Raw genomic sequence first — 24,415 nt, 5'->3', positions numbered from 1 at the left:
ATAGAACCTTTTGGTTTAAATGAGAAGCGTTATGTTTGGAGAAAAGAAAACACTGCATTCCAGCACAAGAACCTTATCCCATCTGTGAAACATGGTGGTGGTAGTATCATGGTTTGGGCCTGTTTTGCTGCATCTAGGCCAGGACGGCTTGCCATCATTGATGGAACAATGAATTCTGAATTATACCAGCGAATTCTGAAGGAAAATGTCAGGACATCTGTCCATGAACTGAATCTCAAGAGAAGGTGGGTCATGCAGCAAGACAACGACCCTAAGCACACAAGTCGTTCTACCAAAGAATGGTTAAAGAAGAATAAAGTTCATGTTTTGGAATGGCCAAGTCAAAGTCCTGACCTTAATCCAATCGAAATGTTGTGGAAGGACCTGAAGCGAGCAGTTCATGTGAGGAAACCCACCAACATCCCAGAGTTGAAGCTGTTCTGTACGGAGGAATGGGCTAAAATTCCTCCAAGCCGGTGTGCAGAACTGATCAACAGTTACTGGAAACGTTTAGTTGCAGTTATTGCTGCACAAGGGGGTCACACCAGATACTGAAAGCAAAGGTTCACATACTTTTGCCACTCACAGATATGTAATATTGGATCATTTTCCTCAATAAATAAATGACCAAGTATAATTTTTTTTGTCTCATTTGTTTAACTGGGTTCTCTTTATCTACGTTTAGGACTTGTGTGAAAATCTGATAATGTTTTAGGTCATATTTATGCAGAAATATAGAAAATTCTAAAGGGTTCACAAACTTTCAAGCACCACTGTATATATACTCACCAGCCACTTTATTAGGAATACCCAACCACCTGCTGTTTGATGCAGTTCTCTGTTCAGCTGATCCCTTGATGCTTCAGATAATGCAGATACACATCAAGAGCTTCAGCTAATCAATGCTCACTTTATTCAAACATCAGAATGGGAAAAATGGTGATCTCAAAGTGTGACTTTCTTTCTGTGGCATCATGGGTGTTGGTTTGAGCCACATTGACTGGTCTGAGGATTTCAAAAACTGCTGATCTCCTGGGGTTTTCACACACAACACTCTCCAGGGTTTACACAAAATGGTGTGATCATCAAGTGAGTGAGCAACAGTTCTGTGGGTGGAAACAAACACCTTGTTGAGGTCAGAAAGAGGTCAGAGGAAAACGAACAGATTGGTTCGAGCTTTTTTGCCAGGAAGGATATAGTAACTCATAGCAACTCTTTGAGACTTTTTTTTGAGCAGAAAAACATCTCAGCATGCAACAGCAGAAGACCACATTAGGTTCCACATTCCTATTAAAGTGGCCAGTGAGTCTAAAACTATACAAGCTGCTTATGAAGAAAGTTAAGAGCCTTAGGATTTTCTTTACAAAAATTTACACAAAGTCGGTCTGATGAAGCTAATTTGTTGTGCTGCATTAATCAATGTATGCTTCACTCTAAACATGCGCTGTTATTTTGTTCATTCTCATCTCATTATCTCTAGCCGCTTTATCCTGTTCTACAGGGTCGCAGGCAAGCTGGAGCCTATCCCAGCTGACTACGGGTGAAAGGCGGGGTACACCCTGGACAAGTCGCCAGGTCATCACAGGGCTGACACATAGACACAGACAACCATTCACACTCACATTCACACCTACGGCCAATTTAGAGTCACCAGTTAACCTAACCTGCATGTCTTTGGACTGTGGGGGAAACCGGAGCACCCGGAGGAAACCCATGCGGACACGAGGAGAACATGCAAACTCCTCACAGAAAGGCCCTCGCCGGCCACGGGGCTCGAACCCGGACCTTCTTGCTGTGAGGCGACAGCACTAACCACTACACCACCGTGCCGCCCCCTGTTGTTTTGTTTTATTTATTTATTTATTTATTTTTGGGCCATTATCTCTGTGTGAGCAGGTGAAAGCTCATTTTTAGTCCCCATTTGTCAGGGTCTTTATGATGTGTGTTGCACACGGGGCTGTGAAATTGTTTTGTTTTGGTTGGAGAATGTTCAGGCAGCAAGTACAATACGTGTCATATGAGTGGGACGTTGGTGTGATGTTCTTTTTTGTGAATATAGAAAATCGTAGACATGCTCAGACCACCTTCTCATAGTCCTTCAAATCTTCTCATAACACCTCTGATCATATTCAGGTGGACAAATCAAGTTATTAAATGAACAACGAATACTTGTCTCCTGATGAAATTCAAGCTGACAGTCTTCTTCTTCTTCTTTCGGCTATTCCTGTTAGGGGTCACCACAGCGGATAATATCCCTCCATCTCCTCCTGTCCTCCGTATGTTCCTCCGTCACACCAACTGTCCTCATGTCCTCCTTCACCACATCCATAAAGCTCATCTTTAGTCTTCTTCTTTTCCTTCTACCTGGCAACTCCATCTCCAGCACTGGTTAGAGAAGCAGCTTCGAGACCAAAAGGTCACTGGTTTGATTCCGTGGACTAGCAGGAATGCCTGAAATGCCCTTGAGCTGAGCAAGGCACCAAACCCCCAACGACTCCCCAGGCTGCTCTGGGTATGTTGTTAAGAGCATCTGCTAAATGCCTGTAATGTAACATCTCCCTCTTTTTCTTCTACCTGGCAACTCCAGTTCCATTATTCTTTTCCCAACATGCCCTGAATCCTGATGAAATTCAAGCTGGCAATAATTGTACCAATACTTCGACACATTCAGGAGCGACCTCTAGCATTTAAGCTGAATATTTTATATTAAAAATAGTGTATTTTGATGCATTTGGTGTTATTAACTCACTGATTCATTGATTCTGGGCTCCTTCGCTTAAAAAATTTCACTTTAATCAAATTCTGACAAGCTTTCATGTATCACACCTCTAAGTGAAACACTTTTTGTCGTCTCACACCATCTGTTATCACATCACGACTCGAAATATGCTAATCATGCACATACATTAACACATTTGGGCTGTTACAGTTTGTCTTATTTTAAAGTATGTCATGTCTTGTTCTCTTAAAAAAAAGGTCAAAGAAGGACGCTTTCTTTGCTGGAAATTGATTTGCTGAAGTAACTATGATACATGTATGAGTTAACGTGAGCTAGCTATTGAAACCCTAACCGCATTTGTTTAGGGTTTTGTAGTTAACTAAAAGTATGATATCTAGCTAGCTAGACAGCTCGTGTTAGTTCATACAGGTTTCTTGTTACATACTATAGATATCGAGCTACACTATGTAACTAGAAACCTGTATGAATTAATATGAGCTAGCTAGCTAATTAACTTTGCAAGCTAGCTAAACCCGAACAGCATTTGGCTAAGTTAGCTAGCTGCCTTTGTTTATATGTTGTTGTTGATAATAAAGCGGTGGTTTTCATGTCAGCATGGCTCACTTATCTAGTTAACATAAGACCAGAATAGAGAGTAGAACATTTTCTGATTTGTGTGACATAACTTGTGAAAAGCTAACTTATAAAGGAATCACTCAGGTTGGGTTTCACCACATGATGTATTTCCTGATGACTACTTTTATTTTTACTCGAGTGTAAAAGAACAGATGATGTAAGCAATTTCAGTGATGGTTGCTCGGGTGCAAAGAGGTCAAGTGGGTGGAAATGAGGTTTCTTTCTTCGCTTTCCGTGTAGGGGGTATAGCTCATTTTGGATTTGTACACGGGCTTACCGGATATCACCTACTCCCTTTATAGTCCTGCCCAAATGAAACCAGCCAGTAGACAAATTGTTCAAATCCCTCAACTGAAGGATCAAGGTATTTTTATAGCAAATTTGAAAAAGGAGTTATGGATAAGATGAAAATAAGTTGATATTCCACATTAAAAAGGTGAAGGACTGTGTGGTTTAGTTGTTGTTGTTGTTGTTTAATTTTTTTTCAGATGTTCTTGGATTATATTTTATCTGACGAACAATAAATCAGACTTTGTGAAATTCTGCTCTGATCAGCAGAACATTGCGATATTAAATTATACAACTGTCACATTTCACTCTGAATATAGTTACATAAACTGATAGGAACGGCAATAAATAAACAAGCTAACATTCGTTCTCCTGTCAGCATGTTGCGATAAAATGAACACACACACACCACATAACTTCACTGACAATGATAAATTGGTGTAAACCTGACTGCGGTCCATATTTAGGCTACTATAGCAACAGCACCAACATCTCACCAATACATTTATATTGGCCCTATATTTGGGGGTTAGAATGTATGAACACACACACACACACACACACACACACACACGCATTTGTCTTGCTATTCTTATGAGGACCTTCCAGAGGTGCCCTTGAGCGAGGTACCGAACCCCTGACTGCTCCCCGGGCGCTCTGGTGTGGCTGCCCATTGCTCTGGGTGTGTGCGCGTGTGTTCACTGCTTCAGATGGGTTAAATGCAGAGGATGAATTTCACTGTGCTTGAAGTGTGCCTGTGACAAATAAAGCTTTCTTCTTTCTTCTTTACTGTCGATAAACCTAAATCTAACCCTAACTTCAACTTCAAGCAGCAGTAGGAGACATTTTGTATCTTTTTATTATTTATTTATTTCAATAATAGCTGCGGCAGTACTCAATGTCCTCACAAGATCAAGACTGTCAGATATTCTTATCCTTGTGGTTGACGTTTGGGTTACACCAAGCTATAAAACCATGCTCACTCTCACACACACATGATTGTCTTGCGATTCTTATGAGGACCTTCCACTGACATAATCATTACTGTACTGCAATCTAATCCTAACTTCAACTTCAGGAACCAATTGGAGACAATTTGTATATTTATTTATTAAATAATAGCTGCAGCAGTACTAAATGTCCTCACAAGATCAAGACTGTCAAATATTCTTATCCTTGTGGCTGACGTATGGGTTACATGAAGCTATAAAACCATATTCACACACACACACACACGTTTGTCTTGCTATTCTTATGAGGACCTTCCACTGACATAAACGTTACTGTAGCTAAACCTAAATCTAATCTTAATTTCAAATTCAGGAACCAATAGGAGACAGTTTGTAGCTTTTATTTATTTATTTATTTATTTATTAAAATAATAGCTACAGCAGTACTCAATGTCCTCACAAGATCAAGACTGTCAGATATTCTTATCCTTGTGGTTGACGTTTGGGTTACATCAAGCTATAAAACCATATTCACATACACACACACAGGGTGGCACGGTGGTGTAGTGGTTAGCGCTGTCGCCTCACAGAAAGAAGGTCCGGGTTCAAGCCCTGTGGCCGTCGAGGGCCTTTCTGTGCGGAGTTTGCATGTTCTCTGCATGGGTTTCTTCCTGGTGCTCGGGTTTCCCCCACAGTCCAAAGACATGCAGGTTAGGTTAACTGGTGACTCTAAATTGACTCTGAATGGTTGTCTGTGTCTATGTGTCAGCCCTGTGATGACCTGGCGACTTGTCCAGGGTGTCTCATCTCATCTCATTATCTCTAGCCGCTTTATCCTTCTACAGGGTCACAGGCAAGCTGGAGCCTATCCCAGCTGACTACGGGCGAAAGGCGGGGTACACCCTGGACAAGTCACCAGGTCATCACAGGGCTGACACATAGACACAGACAACCATTCACACTCACATTCACACCTACGGTCAATTTAGAGTCACCAGTTAACCTAACCTGCATGTCTTTGGACTGTGGGGGAAACCGGAGCACCCGGAGGAAACCCACGCGGACACGGGGAGAACATGCAAACTCCACACAGAAAGGCCCTCGCCGGCCCCGGGGCTCGAACCCAGGACCTTCTTGCTGTGAGGCGACAGCGCTAACCACTACACCACCGTGCCGCCCTGTCCAGGGTGTACTCCGCCTTTCGCCCGTAGTCAGCTGGGATAGGCTCCAGCTTGCCTGTGACCCTGTAGAACAGGATAAATCGGCTAGAGATGATGAGACAGAGACACACACACACACACACACACGTTTGTCTTGCTATTCTTATGAGGACCTTCCATTGACATAATCGTGACTGTAGCTAAACCTAACCTGAATTTCAACTTCAGGAACCAATAGTAGACATTTTGTATCTTTTATTTGATCTATCTATCCATCCATTATCCATAACTGCTTATCCTATACAGGGTCGTGGGCAAGCTGGAGCCTATCCCAGCTGTCTATGGGTGAGAGGTGGGGTACACCCTGGACAAGTTGCCAGATCATCGTGGGGCTGACACATAGAGATAAACAACCATTCATGCCTACGGTCAATTTAGAGCCACCAATTAGCCTAACCTGCCTGTCTTTGGACTGTGGAAGAAACCCACACAGACACGGGGAGAACATGCAAACTCTACACAGAAAGGCCCTCATCGGCCTCTGGGCTCGAACCCAGAACCTTCTTGCTGTGAGGTGACAGTGCTAACCACTACACCACTGTGTCGCCCCCATCCACAATCCGTAACCGCTTATCCTGTGCAGGGTCATGAGCAAGCTGGAGCCTTCTATCTATCTATCTATCTATCTATCTATCTATCTATCTATCTATCTATCTATCTATCTATCTATCTACAGTACCTCACAAAAGTATTAATCCCCCTCGGTGTTTATCCTGTTTTGTTGCATTACAGGCTGGAATTAAAATGGATTTTGGGAGGGTTAGCACCATTTGATTTACCCAGCATGTCTACCATTTTAAAGGTGATTTTTTTTTAAATTGTGACACAAACAATAATTAAGATGAAAAAACAGAAATCTGGAGTGTGCATAAGTATTCACCCCCTTTTGTATGAAACTCCTAAATAAGAGCTGGTCCAACCAATTCACTTCATAAATCACATAATTAGTTGATTAAGGTCCACCTGTGTGCAATCAAAGTGTCACATGATCTGTCACATGATGTCTGTATGTATAAATCAACCTGTTCTGGAAGGACCCTGACTCTGCAATGCTACTAAGCAAGCAACATGAAAACCAAGGAGCCTCCAAACAGGTCAGAGACAAAGTTGTGGAGAAATATAGATCAGGATTGGGTTATAAAAAATATCCCAAACTTTGAATATCCCACAGAGCACCATTAAATCCATTATAGCAAAATGGAAAGAATATGGCACCACTACAAACCTGACAAGAGAAGGCCGGCCACCAAAACTCACAGACCAGGCAAGGAGGGCATTAATCAGAGATGCAACAAAGACACCAAAGATAACATGGAAGGAGCTGCAAAGATCCACAGTGGAGATGGGAGGATCTGTCCAGAGGACCACTTTAAGCTGTACACTCCACAGAGCGGGGCTTTATGGAAGAGTGGCCAGAAAAACGCCATTGCTTAAAAAAAATCACATTTGGAGTTTGCCCAACAGCATGTGGCAGACTCCCCAAACACATGGAAGAAGATTCTCTGGTCAAATGAGACAAAAATTGAACTTTTTGGCCATCATGGAAAATGCCATGTGTGGCGCAAACCCAACACTCTGAGAACACCATTCCTACAGTGAAGCATGGTGGTGGCAGCATCATGCTGTGGGAATGTTTTTCATCTGCAGGGACAGGAAAGCTGGTCAGGACTGAAGGAAAGATGGATGGCACTAAATCCAGGGCAATTCTGGAGGAAAACCTGTTTGAGTCAGCCAGAGGTTTGAGACTGGGACGAAGGTTCATGGTCTAGCAGGACAATTACCCAAAACATACTGCTAAAGCTACACTGGAATGGTTTAAAGGGAAACATTTAAATGTCTTGGAATGGCCTAATCAAAGCCCAGACCTCAATCCAATTGAGAATCTGTGGCATAACGAAGATTGCTGTACACCAACGCAACCCATCTAACTTGAAGGAGTTGGAGCAGTTTTGCCTTGAGGAATGGGGAAAAAATCCCAGCGGTTAGATGTGCTAAGCTAATAGAGACATACGCCAAGAGACTTGCAGCTGGAATTGGAGCAAAAAGTGGCTCTATGAAGTATTGACTTTTGGTGGGGATACTGTTTTTTCATCTTAATTATTGTTTGTGTCACAATAAAAAAAAAAAAAACAATGTGCACCTTTAAAGCGGTAGGCATGTTGTGTAAATCAAATGGTGCTAACCCTCCAAAAATCAATTTTAATTCCAGCTTGTAATGCAACAAAACAGGACAAACACCAAGTGGGATGAATACTTTTGCAAGGCACTCTATCTATCTATCTATCTATCTATCTATCTATCTATCTATCTATCTATCTATCTATCTATCTATCTATCTATCTATCTATCTATCTATTTTAAATAATAGCTGCAGCAGTACTAAATGTCCCCACAAGGTCATGACTGTCAGATATTCTTATCCTTGTGGTTGACATTTGGGCCACAGCAAGCTATAAAACCATGCTCTCTCTCTCTCTCTCTCTCTCTCTCTCTCATACACACACCAATACACAGACCTGATAGATTGCTTCAGATATGATTCATGCAGGATGAATGTGTTCCCCCCCCCCATACCTTACAGCTGTACAACACCTGGCACAAGCTCAAGAAACTTCAACTGTTTCAAATACCATCCAAGTCTTTGATCTCTACTTACGACATCATGTTTTCATGCCTTAATATTTCTTGAAAGTTCTACACCCCCCCACACACACATCCATAATAAGTAATAAAATCCTTTTTTAAAACTCTCCCTTCTTGCTATAATGACCAAGCTGTGTGTTCCTCCTCCGAATGCTCCAGAGGGCATTTGTTTGAGCCGAAAGATCATTTCAGGATGCGATTAAATGAAAAACATAGCAACAGCTGTGTGCGAACACTGAACTGAGAGGTCGAGAAGAGGGCAGTGCGAGAGAGTAATGTGGAAAGAAAAAGGCCAGGGAGGAGACTGGTGTGACAGTAATTGAATCTCATGGTTAAGAGTTCATATCCTAACCTCTTGGTGTTTGGGAGCGGACCGCGCACTGTTGTCGGGCTGCTCTGGCAACGGTAACTATGTACACAGATATGTTTACTCACTGCTTGTAATATTGCAAACATGGAAGACCTGGGAAAACAGAGTGGCCACATTCCATAAGTATTTTACTTACACAGGTGCACGGTGGTTTGAGACCGCATGCAGCTGGCTGTATTTAATTTTTTTTCTTCCTATGATGGCCAACAAAGATTTGCACAAGATTTTTGTTTTCTAAAATCAGATTACAAACAAACACAAACCGATGCTTTGAGAACTCAAACCTCTTTGGCTGTATATTATTTTTTTTTATAAAATCACAACATGTAACTGACATACAGTACTGCACAAAAGTCTTAGGCACATGGAAAGAAATGCTGGAGAACAAAAACGGCTTAAAAATAATGAAATTAAATGTTTCAACATAAAAAAATACTATAAACAGTAAACAGGAAGCCATAAGAGGGGTGGCACGGTGGTGTAGTGGTTAGCACTGTCGCCTCACAGCAAGAAGGTCCTGGGTTCGAGCCCCGGGGCCGGCGAGGGCCTTTCTGTGTGGAGTTTGCATGTTCTCCCCGTGTCCGCGTGGGTTTCCTCCGGGTGCTCCGGTTTCCCCCACAGTCCAAAGACATGCAGGTTAGGTTAACTGGTGACTCTAAATTGACCGTAGGTGTGAATGTGAGTGTGAATGGTTGTCTGTGTCTATGTGTCAGCCCTGTGACACTTGTCCAGGGTGTACCCCGCCTTTCGCCCGTAGTCAGCTGGGATAGGCTCCAGCTTGCCTGCGACCCTGTAGAACAGGATAAAGCGGCTAGAGATAATGAGATGAGATTATTAGAGATTAATAATGTAGACATTGCACTAGAGAATATAGCCATGCAAATAACAAAGTTATTAATTTTCTTTTTCTTTTTTTTACTTTTTAAACTCTAAATTAGGATAGGTTTTGATTTCTTAAATTTACATATTTACATATTCAGATTTTTTAAAACACAATTTCGTATTTCTTTATAGTTTTATTTTATATGTATCCAGCCAAATTTTAAATTATTAATGTACCTATGTACACAAGTCTGAGCCGTGCCTTTGTTACATTTGCATGCTGCTTCTGAAGTTTGAAAATTATTATTATTATTATTATTATTATTATTATTGTCATCTTTAGAGATTAATAATGTAGGCATTACACTAGAGAATATTTCTTTATTTCGTATTTCTTTATAGTTTTATATATATATATACAGCCAAATTTTAGATTATTAATGTACCTATGTGCACAAGTCTGAGCCGTGCCTTTGTTACATTTGCATGCTGCTTTTGAAGTTTGAAAATTATTATTATTATTATTATTCTCCTAACATTTTTTAGGATGCTATTTCTCTCTCAATTCTCAACCAATCATCGCCAAATTTCACATGAAAAATACCTCTGGGCTGAATTACATTCCTATGACTTTTGGTGGTGATCCGGATCATTGATCCAGAATGATCCATGAAAAACATTTTTTTTCAATCACATCCAACCCTGTCAATTTTCATGCTTTTTCAATCAGGTTTTTTTGTTTGTTTGTTTTTTTTATTTTTGTTCAGGGCAGCAGAGCGTAACATTTCCTCACTAAGCGTCATTCTCTATCGCTTACCGTTCTGGACCTATAGGTTACAGTGACCAGATGTCCCGGTTTGTAACAGCTAGCGCAAATTACTGTGACTTTAGTCACAGTCTCTGTTTAGTTAAGTTTTCTTTTTCAATCTGAAAAGTGGTCTCTTATGGAATATGCTGCTCAGATACAAACTTTTTTTTCTCATCTCATCTCATTATCTCTAGCCGCTTTATCCTTCTACAGGGTTGCAGGCAAGCTGGAGCTGTATCATTTAATTTTGTGCTGGAAAATGAACAAACGTTTGGAACTCTAAAATGTTTTTGTATTGACTCGATAATGTAGAAGTCTCATCTCATTATCTCTAGCCGCTTTATCCTTCTACAGGGTCGCAGGCAAGCTGGAGCCTATCCCAGCTGACTACGGGCGAAAGGCGGGGTACACCCTGGACAAGTCGCCAGGTCATCACAGGGCTGACACATAGACAACCATTCACACCCACGGTCAATTTAGAGTAACCAGTTAACCTAACCTGCATGTCTTTGGAGGAAACCGGAGCACCCGGAGGAAACCCACAGGGAGAACATGCAAACTCCACACAGAAAGGCCCTCGCCGGCCCTGGGGCTCGAACCCGGGACCTTCTTGCTGTGAGGCGACAGCGCTAACCACTACACCACCGTGCCACCTAATGTAGAGGTCATAAAATAGAAATCTATAACAAAGTTTGTATGGAAAAAAGGGGGGGCAAGACTTTTGCACAGTACTGAATATTTCATAATTTAAACAGATTCCAATGGTTGTCAGTGTTCAATGACTTTCTCTCTCTCTGTGTAATTTAATTTATCTTCTACCAATCTACTTCCTTGTCATTCCTTACTGTTAAAGCAACTCCTACTCAGGCTGAGGAACTGTACAGCTATTTATAGAACTGTTGAGTTTAATTACACACGGTTGAGGTATAATTCTGAGCTGTTGTCAGCTCTCTCCACACCTCCATTGATCAGAGGTTGTTTTTTTTTTTAAATAGAGCAGTGTAGGTTTAACCCAACCCTGCTCCTTAAGCCCTACCATCCTGCAGAGTTTAAGTCCAGCAAGCTTGCTCCTGGTGGTGTCTTAAAACACACACAAAACACAATGTTTAAGAAGTCAGGACTCTGGAGTGAGCAAAACCGAGCAATGGCTACTGAATATCTGAAATAGGCATGCAGAGGAAAAACGGAGGGTGTGGGGACATGAGGTCGGATGGCGTGCAAGACAAAACTGTGTAGTCGAAATGTGGTAGATGATGTAGTAGGTGGTCTGTTAAGTGTTCAGTCACTGAGATAGCAATTCTCAGTCTTGGACTGAAGGGATCTCTGGTTTTGTTCCTGGTGATCGACCACCCTGGAGGGTTTAATCCCAATCATTGAATTTTACTTCCAATTCTCAGTGCAGTTGAATTGTAAGAAACACCTTAGCTAACTGTGGAGATCTACTACATGACAGAGTTGCTTTTGGAGAACCATCTCCATGCAGAGTTTAGCCACAACCTGGTTTGGAATCTACCAAGTTCAGAAGCTGCTTTTGGAGATTTATCATAATCCTGAACCCATTCCTCCACCAGTCAGATGTTTAATTCTTGTAATGTTCCAAGAACATGGGGGCAGCCATGGCCTGTAGGTTAGAGAGGCAGCCTTGGGTTCAAAGGGTTGCCGGTTTGATTCCTGGGACTGGAAGGAAAAAAACCATGAAGGTAGTTGAGTGAATGAACAGCACTTACCCCTCTCTCTCTATCATGGTTGAAGTGTCCTTGACCAAGGCACCTAACCCCCAAGTGCTCCCTGGGCTCTGTAGCATAGCTGCCCACTGGTGTGTGGGTGTGTTCACTACTTCAGATGGGTAAAATGCAGAGGAGGAATTTTGCTGTACTTGAGTACATGTGACAAATAAAGGCTTCTTCTTCTATGAAAAAAATTGATCAATAATATAATCCAATATTCTGAAGTCATGGTCTAAAGGTTAGAGGGACCAGAGGGTCACTGGTTTGATTCCCTGGACCAGCAGGAATGACTGAAGTGCCTTTGAGCAAGGCACCTAACCCCCATCTGCTCCCCAGGCTGCTCTGGGTGTGTTGTATGTTGCTCTGGATAAGCCTGTAATGTAAAAGTGGTGGCATTTCGTTCATAGGGGAAGTCCTCCTTCACAACTCTGTACATTTTAAATTCCATTGAAATACCTAGGAGCTCTTTTGAGTGACCAACAATTTACAAAAATGTGACAGATATAACCAGATTGCCCACAGATTTGCTTGCCTTTTAGATGTTGCGTAATCATGGGCAGGATGTTTACCATTCCATTTGGCTCCATCAAGTTATTATTGCATCTAGTGGCCAGAAATGGGAACTGCAATAAGTGCTAATTGAGGTCCATTGGGATAGGAATTACTCTGCCCAGTGCTCAATCTATGAGCATCATCAGCAGAGAGGGATCGGCAGACAAGACAGTTTATTACAGTGTTGTCAGCAGAGTGGAACCGTCAGGGCCTTCTAGGGCTTCAGAGAAGTCCAAACATATCAGCATTTCAAATGTTATGTTTAATTTCTTTCATAATTTCATTATAATTATTCTTTTCTAATTTTTCTATCAAGTTTGCTTCAGAAATGAAAGGGTAACTGTCCTGAAAACATTAAAATCAAGTTACCCAATGAGATTGTTTTTTTGTTGTCTCTAGGCTGAGAAGAGTTTAGAACTGCTCACTCACTGGTTAGAAATTCACTGCCAGGACAGAAGGCCATGGCAGTGCATGTTTATGTAGGAAGTGACAGATGAATTAACCAATCAGATTTTGATTTATAATAGGAGGGACCAAAAATGTATTGCCCTTGGCATTCTCGAAGGCCAATCCTAGCTTTACCGCGAGTCGGCGCCATCAGTGCAGCAGTGAAGTCATGTTCCAGCCAGTGTAGCGTTCATCAGGAGTGTTAGCGAATGCTAATAAAGCAGTCAAGCCAGTGCTATCTATCGAGAGCAAGTAGCACAGGCTAACGACCAAGAAACTAAGATTTCTGTCTTCGGATTCTTTTTTCACGCAGCTTGCTACAGTATTTTTCACTCAGACTTAAGTATTCATTTCCCTGTGTAATTTACTGAGTTATTTATAAAATCAACATTGACAGCGGCGGCACGGTGGTGTAGTGGTTAGCGCTGTCGCCTCACAGCAAGAAGGTCCTGGGTTCGAGCCCCGGGGCCGGCGAGGGCCTTTCTGTGTGGAGTTTGCATGTTCTCCCCGTGTCCGCGTGGGTTTCCTCCGGGTGCTCCGGTTTCCCCCACAGTCCAAAGACATGCAGGTTAGGTTAACTGGTGACTCTAAATTGAGCGTAGGTGTGAATGTGAGTGTGAATGGTTGTCTGTGTCTATGTGTCAGCCCTGTGATGACCTGGCGACTTGTCCAGGGTGTACCCCGCCTTTCGCCCGTAGTCAGCTGGGATAGGCTCCAGCTTGCCTGCGACCCTGTAGAAGGATAAAGCGGCTAGAGATAATGAGATGAGATGAGAACATTGACAGCTACACACAATGAAGCAATCTGACAGCCTGTCACTAATCCCTTACAAAATCCTTTCCCCTGTTGCTTTTTTGGTGTCTGGCTAAATTTCGGCTGAGCTCAAGTCACAGCTCTAATAGTAACAGGTCACCACTGGTTGCCAGGGTTTCATTTTTTTTTTTTTACACCAAATTTAAAATACTCTACGGTCCCCAAGAGCTTGTTTTCTAGCAATAATTGGAATTAAATCTCATAAATGTCCACAAATGAAAAAGTCCAGAAAGTGTGTACATGATGCACAGAACCACTTCCACTGTAAATTATATTAGGAGAGAGAAAGGGGATTATAGAGTGGATAATGTTTGTGTCTAAGAAATGTATGTAAACCATGGTAACCTTGTTTCCCACGCAAACGTTGAGAAAGAAAAAAAATCCCGTTTCCAGTGCCTGAATTTGTGAGTTAGAATCAAGATGTTTGTGTGTTTTTTCAGATGTAGCTGGCCTGGAAATTAGGCAGAAACCTGACAAACACGGTTAATGATATTAGCTCTTTTGTACCGTATGCACATCTAAAACCGCTAAAAACGAACTGCTCGACGACTGTATGTTCTTGACACTCAACTGCCTATTACTTGTTCACGCTAAAAATCCACCAGACTACAGAGTAGACGGGAGCATAAGTGAAGCATGACAGCCTCTCGACTTAATTTTTAACGTCTTCATACCCCACCGAAATCTATGGTCACGAGCCACTGCTTTTCAAAAGACAACATCTCATCTCATTATCTGTAGCCGCTTTATCCTGTTCTACAGGGTCGCAGGCAAGCTGGAGCCTATCCCAGCTGACTACGGGCGAAAGGCGGGGTACACCCTGGACAAGTCGCCAGATCATCACAGGGCTGACACATAGACACAGACAACCATTCACACTCACATTCACACCTACGGTCAATTTAGAGTCACCAGTTAACCTAACCTGCATGTCTTTGGACGGTGGGGGAAACCGGAGCACCCGGAGGAAACCCACGCGGACAACATGCAAACTCCACACAGAAAGGCCCTCGCCGGCCACAGGGCTCGAACCCGGACCTTCTTGCTGTGAGGCGACAGCGCTAACCACTACACCACCGTGCCGCCCTTCAAAAGACAACATTTAGCAAAAAAAAAAAAAAAGGGTGGAAAAGTGGTAGCTCTTGAGTAGAATGGCTGATTGGCTTTAACGTTGGTATGAAGACTGGTTTTGACTTTTGCTTTAATTATGGAATGCGTCGTCTTATCTGTAATCTTGAAGTTTTGCTCTTGACACTGTTGATTGATGACACTCAAGGCAGCAATTTAGCTAATTATAATTGACCAGAGGACTGGAAAAGCGAAGGTGTGCTCATTTACTATTTAAAAGCCAACTTTTTGTGAGAGCACTTAACATTACCTATTACCGTTTATCCAGAGCAGAGTAGTAATGTTAGCATTTTTTTATTTTGTTTTTGGATAAGGATAAGAAGTGTTTTCCTTTTTAGACTCACATGAACGGTAAGGTAATTAATTAAGGTATTACCAAGCCACGCTGAAAGAAACACACACTTAGCATGTGGGTATGATTTGGGTAAATGTCAAACATGTTTAATGTAAAAGTTGCCCCAGATCTTGGACCAGGGCCACCCTCCCACATTAACATTATCATAAAAAAGTCCAAGACGAATCCTCAGGCCAGCATAAAAGAGCAACGCCTACGACCAGACCAAGAAAAAAAAAAGTTGCAAACATGCACGTGCAGCCACCAAAATAATTTCCAAGAGGGCCAACATGTTCTCACATACAGAGCGGCTCGTTGCGGCTAACCTGATTTAATATGCTTTCATGTTTTTCTTTTCTTTAATCTCCGTTTGATCTTCCACCTCTGTCTTTCATTTTCTCTCACCTCCTTATCACTGGCCTCATTTATATCAGGCTATACTGTATATCTGAATGTGTAAAGAGCCTGGGTTTGGTTATAGTGATCTAACCCGAGATCATCACTCCCACTCCGTATTGCTTTGAGATGGCCGAGTAGGATGTGTTACAGTCTCACAAAACAAAGTGTTTAAAAAGTCTCGTCTCTGGATAGAGCAAAACCAAGCATGTAAGTGGCTATCGAAGAAGATCAGAAATACAGATGTAGGAGAAAGAAGAGGCGCATGGGGACATGAAGTCAGATAGAGTTCAGGATGAAAGCGTGTGCAGTTGGTGTGTTTTATCCGTTCTAATTATTGCATGTTCAAACAGTAGTTCTCAGACTCGGAAATAACTTCCACTCTGCATAGTTTAGCTCCAATAACAGAGTTTAGTTAACTTTTGGGGGAAGCCATGGCCAAATGGTTAGAGAAACAGCTTTGGGACCAAAAGGCTGCTGGTTTGATTCCCTGAACCAGCAGGCCTGGCTCAAGTGCCCTTGCGCAAGGCACTTAACCCCCAACTGCTCTGGCATGAGTGGTGGTGTACCTCGTGTCTGATTAACCAGAGAAAAACTGATGATGTCATTATCAGTTTGGGCAAGAACCCAGCCATAGCTAAAATAAAGTTAATAACATTCTTTACATCTCAGAGCATACTCTACTTCTAGGAAGCCTAGGGTATAAATAATATCAAACACTGCATATTACCAAAAAGGCGTATTTATTTTTAACACTTTCACAGCATGTGTCAATTTTGCAGTGTGAGTTCCTGCTTGCAGACTCGTAGAAAAAAGATTTGACACAGATTTTCCTGACGTCGCCATATTTTCGAAAACCTGCCTATAGCAGCTATGTAAAGTCATATCTTCCATTATTCTATCCACATCCACTGGATATGAGCAATTGCGCTCTCTGATTAGCTACTCTACTACTAGGACATCAGCTCATATACCATGAGCAGAGAAAAAAAATGGCGGATCGTGTTGCTGAACTAACCAAGGACGAAATAAAAACTACTCGAAAACAAAACCTCAAAAAAATACAAAAAAAAGCAACAAAATATGGAAAGAAAGTATCTGATGGTAAGAACGTATCCTTTTTTTTATTTTTCGAGAATTATTATTATTATTATAGCATTTTTCACAAATTGCTCCTGTCATTTCGCCGGTTTGTTTACATTCTAAGCGGAAATTATTTTGTCGGACGTTTTGTGTAAAGTTTTTATTTATCGAATTTGTAAAAAATGAAAATGAAAACGCTGTTTCTCAAAATACAGTGAATGTGGATAGAATAAAACAGTTATTCCACTCAATCTCGTTGTACATGGCTGATAGCCAACTCGGTGCTACGCGCCTCATCAGCTACTGTATCAGCTCATGTACGACTCGATTTCGTGGAATAACTGTTAAATAGCCAGGTATACAGGAAGTGATGAATTATGGACAGGAAATTGGGCTTACTGGGAAAATGTTAGGCTATAATATCTCATCTCATTATCTCTAGCCGCTTTATCCTTCTACAGGGTCGCAGGCAAGCTGGAGCCTATCCCAGCTGACTACGGGCGAAAGGCGGGGTACACCCTGGACAAGTCGCCAGGTCATCACAGGGCTGACACATAGACAACCATTCACACTCACATTCACACCTACGGTCAATTTAGAGTCACCAGTTAACCTAACCTGCATGTCTTTGGACTGTGGGGGAAACCGGAGCACCCGGAGGAAACCCACGCGGACATGGGGAGAACATGCAAACTCCGCACAGAAAGGCCCTCGCCGGCCCCGGGGCTCGAACCCAGGACCTTCTTGCTGTGAGGCGACAGCGCTAACCACTACACCACCGTGCCGCCGCTATAATATCTTATAAATGAAAAAATGACAGTACTAGCCAGTGTCCAATGAATAAATTGCCTTTATTTCCCTGTAATCCCTGGTTCCAACCTTTTGTAGATGTAGTTCTCTGCAGGTTTAGGGCCACATTTGGTCGCTCTTCAGAGTTGCTCTTCACTGGCAGTCCCAAACCTGCTCCTGGAGATCATCTTCTTTATCCATCCAGTGTGTTCTGGGTTGGGTCCCTTTCCTAGGTTTTCTTGGTTAAGCAAATACAGCTGGCTAGCCACTCTTCTGCTGCACTGCTTTTTGGTCATGGACAATTTAGAGTAACCAGTTAGACTAACTGCATGTCTTTGGAGGAAACTGGAGCACCCAGAGAAAACCTATGCAGACACGGGGAGAATATGCAAACTCCACACAGAAAGACCCCTCATCAGCTGTGAGGTTTGAATCCAGAACCTTCTTGCTGTGAGGTGACAGTGCTAACAACTACACCACCATGCCACCCTCTGGAGATCTAGGAGCCTATTTTCTAAGTTCAGTCATGAACCTGCATTTGGAGAGTTATCCCATTCATGGAGCTCTTCCACTATAATCCAATACTTAGAAGACCATATTGAGGGTGGTCGATCTTCAGGAGCAAAGTTGGCCCTTAAATGACTCAAAGTTGGTCCATGATCGTTGATTGACTTTAACTTTGGTATTAAGATTGATCTTGACTATTATGTTAATTATAGAATACTTCCTCTAACCTTTAACCTTGCAGTTTTATGACACTCAAGGCAGCAATTCAACTAATTATAATTAAGAAGTGGACTAGAAAAGGGGGTGGCGTAGTGGTTAGCACCGTCGCCTCATAGCAAGAAGGTTCTGGGTTTGAGCCCAGTGGCTGATGGGGACCTTTCTGTGTGGAGTTTGCATGTTCTCCCCGTGTCCGCATGGGTTCCCTCCAGGTGCTCCGGTTTCCTCCACAGTCCAAAGACATGCAGGTTAAGCTAACTGGTGACTCTAAGTTGACCGCAGGTGTGAGTGTGAATGGTTGTTTGTCTCTTTGTGTCAGCCCTGCGGTGAGTTGGTGACTTGTCCAGGGTGTACCCTGCCTCTCGCCCATAGTCAGCTGGGATAGGCTCCAGCTTGCGTGCAACCCTGTACAGGATAAGCGACTACAGATGATGGATGGATAATTAAGAACTGGGCTAGAAAAAGGGTGTATTTGCTATTAAAAATCCAGCTAATAATAAAAAAAACCCTACATGAAAGCATTTAGCTTCACCTTTTTTATCCAAAGTCATATTACCATTTATCCAAAATAGCAACTGGAACCAAGGAATGTTGGAAAACATTAGCTAAGGTTAACTAAGAAGAGCTTTATATCAGATTACAGCAAACAGTATTAGGTTTTATTCTTGTTTAAAGTTTAACAGTTAATAGTTTAAATTTGTTAGCAATTTCAGAGTTTAATAATTAATAAACTCCATGAAGCTGTCTGATGCTAAAAAGTCACCTTTAAATATGTGATTATTGAGAAATTGTGAAATATATGAAAACGGAGCTGTCCTAAAACGTGAAATGTTAAAAAAACCCAAAACTTTAGATATTCAGTACTTAATATCTGTTAAAACAAGATCACCTGTGAGCTCCTGCTCACTTACATATCCCCCTCGCTCTCGCTTATATCAGAACGCAAGCAATCGAAGGAATAGGGCACTTATTATGAATGTTGACTTCAACAAATAATTAACTCTGAAACAAGTAAGTAAAGAGCAGTGTTCTCCCCAGGGATTTCAATAAAAAAAAAAAAAGCATCCTGGTAAACTGTCATTTTGCTTCTTGAAATAGCGTCAAAATCCACCCTATACGTTTCGTAAATACATTCAATCAGTAAATAGGAAGCTGATGTGCGACAGACCTGAAAATGGTATACATGGTATAGAACCCCAAGCTGAAGCTCGGTACCAAATATCAAGCAGTTGTGATTTGTAGTTGCTGAGAAAAATTTTACGAAAATTTTGTAAATCCACGCTATAGGTTTCGTAAATACATCCAGTCGGTAAACAGGAAGTAGATGTGCGACAGACCTGAAAATGGTATACATGGTATAGAACCCCAAGCTGAAGCTCGGTACCAAATATCAAGCAGTTGTGATTTGTAGTTGCTGAGAAAAATTTTACGAAAATGTTGTAAATCCACGCTATAGGTTTCGTAAATACATCCAGTCGGTAAACAGGAAGTCGATGTGGGACAGACCTGAAAACGGTATACACGGTATACAGTAGAACCCCAAGCTGAAGTTTGGTACCAAGTGGCTATGATTCATGGTTGCTGAGAAAAAGGGTGTTACAGACGGACAGACAGAGGTAAAAAACCAGTATAAACCACCCCCCTTTCGGAGCGGGGGTATAAAAAAAACACACACACACACACAATTAGTTCATATTATGAGACCAAACCCATCGGAGTATAACAGCTTCTTGTATAGACACCTTTATAAAAACCATTCCTTCATAGTACATCTTTCAACATACAGTAAGATGCCACAGTAGTGATTGTAGCTGGCACAAGGCTGGTATCTTTGTGCAGGCAGCCCTGGCAAGCTCTTTTCAGTCCACATGCATTGCCTCCTTGCATTTCTCCTTTTTTTTTCACAGCTCACAATGATTGCAGGTTCGGTCACAAGAATAATGTAAACGTGCACATTTTCCCCCCACAGTTCACAACACTTGACGCAATCAAGATTGTTAAAACAACCTCAAATATAGCAAAAAAAGATCTTCACATACATGATTAGAGCTCTTGAGGTTGATATACAGCACCTCCTTTGGCCAGCATGAGGAGGTACAAGAAAAGATAGCAACATCGCAACATACATTTCTATTTTATATGCAAAATAAAACAAAATAATGGTCGTCTTTAAAACAAAATCCTTCATAAATGAATACTTAAATGCAATTAAATTAAAATCTTAGTCGTTTTTATTTCCTTCCCTGTTTAAGATCAGCTGTCAATCAACTTTGGTGGGCGGCACTAGCTGTTCTTTTTCATGATTTATGGACGATTGGTAAGTCTTGCGAATGCGAGTGAGCTTGTTCAAGGTAACTGACAGTTCAAAGGTCAATGTAGCAAAGCGCTTTGCTGAGTGAAATCAAGAGCATGATCGTGTATCTTTACAGTGCTTGACCAAGTTCGTTAGCAATATTAACTGTTGTTAACTAGCTAACATTATTATGTACATATTACGCCATTTTTAAATAGATCATTACTTGTCGCACTGTTCCAGGCTGATTTCGATTAATCATCATGATCTAGACCTGTCAAGAAAATGAGCTCGCGTACACAGAAACATATTTCAATGTAAGCTTGAGGTAATAAGGATGTTTTTCTGTCCTTTAGCATGTTTTACCATTGACAATACCGTATTTGTTGCTGTCCTGTGAGTTTCGCATAATCCTACTGGACGAAAGTTATAGCGGCGTTCCGTATCTGAGATTTTAAACTGGGTGATCTGGCCAAAAGATCATATGACGATATTTTGGACTACAATCATGATCCATGATCTGAATCCTGATTTAGTTGAACTCATGTGATCACATGATTCGTTGTGCCTGGATACAAAGCCGGTCACTTTAACTCACAACTCACAAATCTCTTCTTGTTCTAAAGTTCTGACAGGAAGTGATTCGTACCGGTATTTCCGCCGCTTCTTTCAAAATGATGGTCTACTTGGCGCTATTCTTCGTCCACCATGTTGTCTTCTGTTTACAAAATAAGCTACACCTCCAAGATGCGTAGCACGTCCGCTGAGCGTTGTCCGAATTCTGCAACAACCAATCATGCTTTTGCGAAGTCCATGTGGAGTAGGAATGTCTGGACAGCGCCGCTGTCTATCCATCTATCTATTGATGCAATTTATACCATTCCTCTGAAAAGCAGATTGTATTCTGAATTAAGATCGTCCACAATATAAGATCATTAGATCGCCCACCCCTTTTCAAACACTGACAGAACTTTGTCTTTGGTCGCAATGGGACCGGTGGTCATCACGTCACATGCGTTCTAAAATACAATATGAGATAGCAAAATTGTCAAGCGTAAAGCTTTAGGCCCTACATAGAGGTCATCTGGTTCCGATTGTGACTCAACTCCTTATCTGGAAGACATGAGGGAAACGAACGTACAGTCTTCACCCATGACTCGTGAACTTCGGTCCTGAGACCATGTGCTTTAGAAATATTATTGATCTTATTCTGTCAGAAGCTAATATTCACAGCTGATCCCACTCACTGAGTCTGAATGACAGGTGAGCTTATCATGAAATAAACACCACAAATAACAAGAACATAACTCACACGTACGGTAAAGCCCATGAATAAAGCAACTAAAGGGTTAAACTTGATTATATAATACTATAAAATTGACTATATACTGTAATACTTCAACATTACAATACGATAGCTGTGAATGAACCAAACGACACAAACAGAAAGCTTTAAAATGCATCCAGATGATGGATTGTCCATCCAGAAGACGTATGTCAAGGTTTCTGAGTTCTTGAAGTTCAGGAAAGTTCAGCACAGGGTGACGATCAGTACTTCATGTGATTGTTTTTGGCAGAGTCTTGAGTGTAGTCAAGAGCGTGGTCTGTACTAATGAGAACACGCGCATATAATAGAAGTAAATTCCATGAATGAACATATCATTGAATTTGAAGTATTACACTTGCTGGTGGAATGCTATGGATGCAGAAACAGAATCCATTCTTTCCCTGAGGTGACTGGTTCTGGTTCTGGTCCTCATTTAAAAAAAAAAAAGAACCTGATCGGCTACTCTGACGTAGCCTTCAGGTTAAAGTTGAACTCTGACCGGCAGCCTTAGGTGATCATTATTCTTCCACTCATGAGAGCTCCTTCATTTAAAAAAAAAAAAAACGAGAGTGAGAGAGAGAGAGAGAGAGAGAGAGTGAGAGTGAGAGGAAGGCCTGGTCTTCTCCACGAAGCCTAGGACTCGCCTGATGCCTCTCTCCATGATCTGAAGCTCCTTCACGTAGCTGGCGTCCCTCAGGTCCTCAGCTTGAGGATGATGGTGGCCAGCATGAGGAAGAACGTGTTCCAGCCGAGCGTGACGGCGAAGCCGCGCCACACCATCATGCGAGACAGACCCCATCCTGAAGAACATCACAAGCACTCACGTTTCATATCAGGCTCAAATCCACAATGTCTCACAATGTTTAAACCCAGTCAGAAGCATTTGCCATGCTTGGAGACAGTGTTGTAGTCGAGTCGCTAAACCTCGAGTCCGAGTCCAGTCTTGAGTCCCCAGTGTTCATGTCCAAGTCATTAAAGAAAATTTCGAGTCAAGTCCTTGATAGTTCTTCTACATATGGAACACATTGCAGTGCATTTTTCCCCACTGCACGAGAAGTCTGTACGGTATAAGCAAAGCGGACAATCCTAGGGGCGTTCTCTCCAGGCATTTTCGCGCCATTAACGTTAGTTTGTTCCTGAACATGACGTATGAACAGGTGAATGTGCATTCTCTTGCACGAAATTAGTATAAAAATGAATGTAGATATAAATATCTTATGCCAAATTATTATGGCATGTTACAAAAAATAAAGAAAAAATCTGACTCTTCGTTTCCAATTTACGAGTCCAAATGCAGTTTACGTTAGAGTCATCAGTGCTCAAGTCCAAGTCAAGTCACGAGTCCTTAAAATTAGGGCACTAGTCGAACTCGAGTCCGAGTCCCGGACTCAAGTACAACCCCGATTACAAAAAAGTTGGGACAAAGTACAAATTGTAAATAAAAACGGAATGCAATAATTTACAAATCTCAGAAACTGATATTGTATTCACAATAGAACATAGACAACATATCAAATGTCGAAAGTGAGACATTTTGAAATTTCATGCCAAATATTGGCTCATTTGAAATTTCATGACAGCAACACATCTCAAAAAAGTTGGGACAGGGGCAATAAGAGGCTGGAAAAGTTAAAGGTACAAAAAAGGAACAGCTGGAGGACCAAATTGCAACTCATTAGGTCAATTGGCAATAGGTCATTAACGTGACTGGGTATAAAAAGAGCATCTTGGAGTGGCAGCGGCTCTCAGAAGTAAAGATGGGAAGAGGATCACCAATCCCCCTAATTCTGCACCGACAAATAGTGGAGCAATATCAGAACGGAGTTCGACAGTGTAAAATTGCAAAGAGTTTGAACATATCATCATCTACAGTGCATAATATCATCAAAAGATTCAGAGAATCTGGAAGAATCTCTGTGCGTAAGGGTCAAGGCCGGAAAACCATACTGGGTGCCCGTGATCTTCGGGCCCTTAGACGGCACTGCATCACATACAGGCATGCTTCCGTATTGGAAATCACAAAATGGGCTCAGGAATATTTCCAGAGAACATTATCTGTGAACACAATTCACCGTGCCATCCGCCGTTGCCAGCTAAAACTCTATAGTTCAAAAGAAGAAGCCGTATCTAAACACGATCCAGAAGACATCTTCTCTGGGCCAAGGCTCATTTAAAATGGACTGTAGCAAAGTGGAAAACTGTTCTGTGGTCAGACGAATCAAAATGTGAAGTTCTTTATGGAAATCAGGGACGCCGTGTCATTCGGACTAAAGAGGAGAAGGACGACCCAAGTTGTTATCAGCGCTCAGTTCAGAAGCCTGCATCTCTGATGGTATGGGGTTGCATT

At 41.8% G+C, this 24,415-nt stretch overlaps 1 protein-coding gene across 2 annotated transcripts in view; it reads right to left on the bottom strand.

Moving 5' to 3' along the window:
* Positions 1-20,175: 20,175 nt before the first annotated feature.
* abch1 (ATP-binding cassette, sub-family H, member 1) overlaps positions 20,176-24,415 on the bottom strand; it is a 124,373-nt gene continuing 120,133 nt past the window's right edge. For both annotated transcript variants that reach the window (XM_060933418.1, XM_060933419.1), the window contains exon 20: positions 20,176-22,868. In XM_060933418.1, coding sequence (XP_060789401.1) covers positions 22,762-22,868 — 107 coding nt within the window. In that variant the 3' untranslated portion in view covers positions 20,176-22,761. The remainder of the gene's footprint in view (positions 22,869-24,415) is intronic.

Source organism: Neoarius graeffei, chromosome 11 (assembly GCF_027579695.1).
Source record: "Neoarius graeffei isolate fNeoGra1 chromosome 11, fNeoGra1.pri, whole genome shotgun sequence".
Classification (NCBI taxonomy): domain Eukaryota; kingdom Metazoa; phylum Chordata; class Actinopteri; order Siluriformes; family Ariidae; genus Neoarius; species Neoarius graeffei.
The sequence above is the reverse complement of the archived record's forward strand: the minus strand, read 5'-3'. Positions and strand labels throughout refer to the sequence as shown.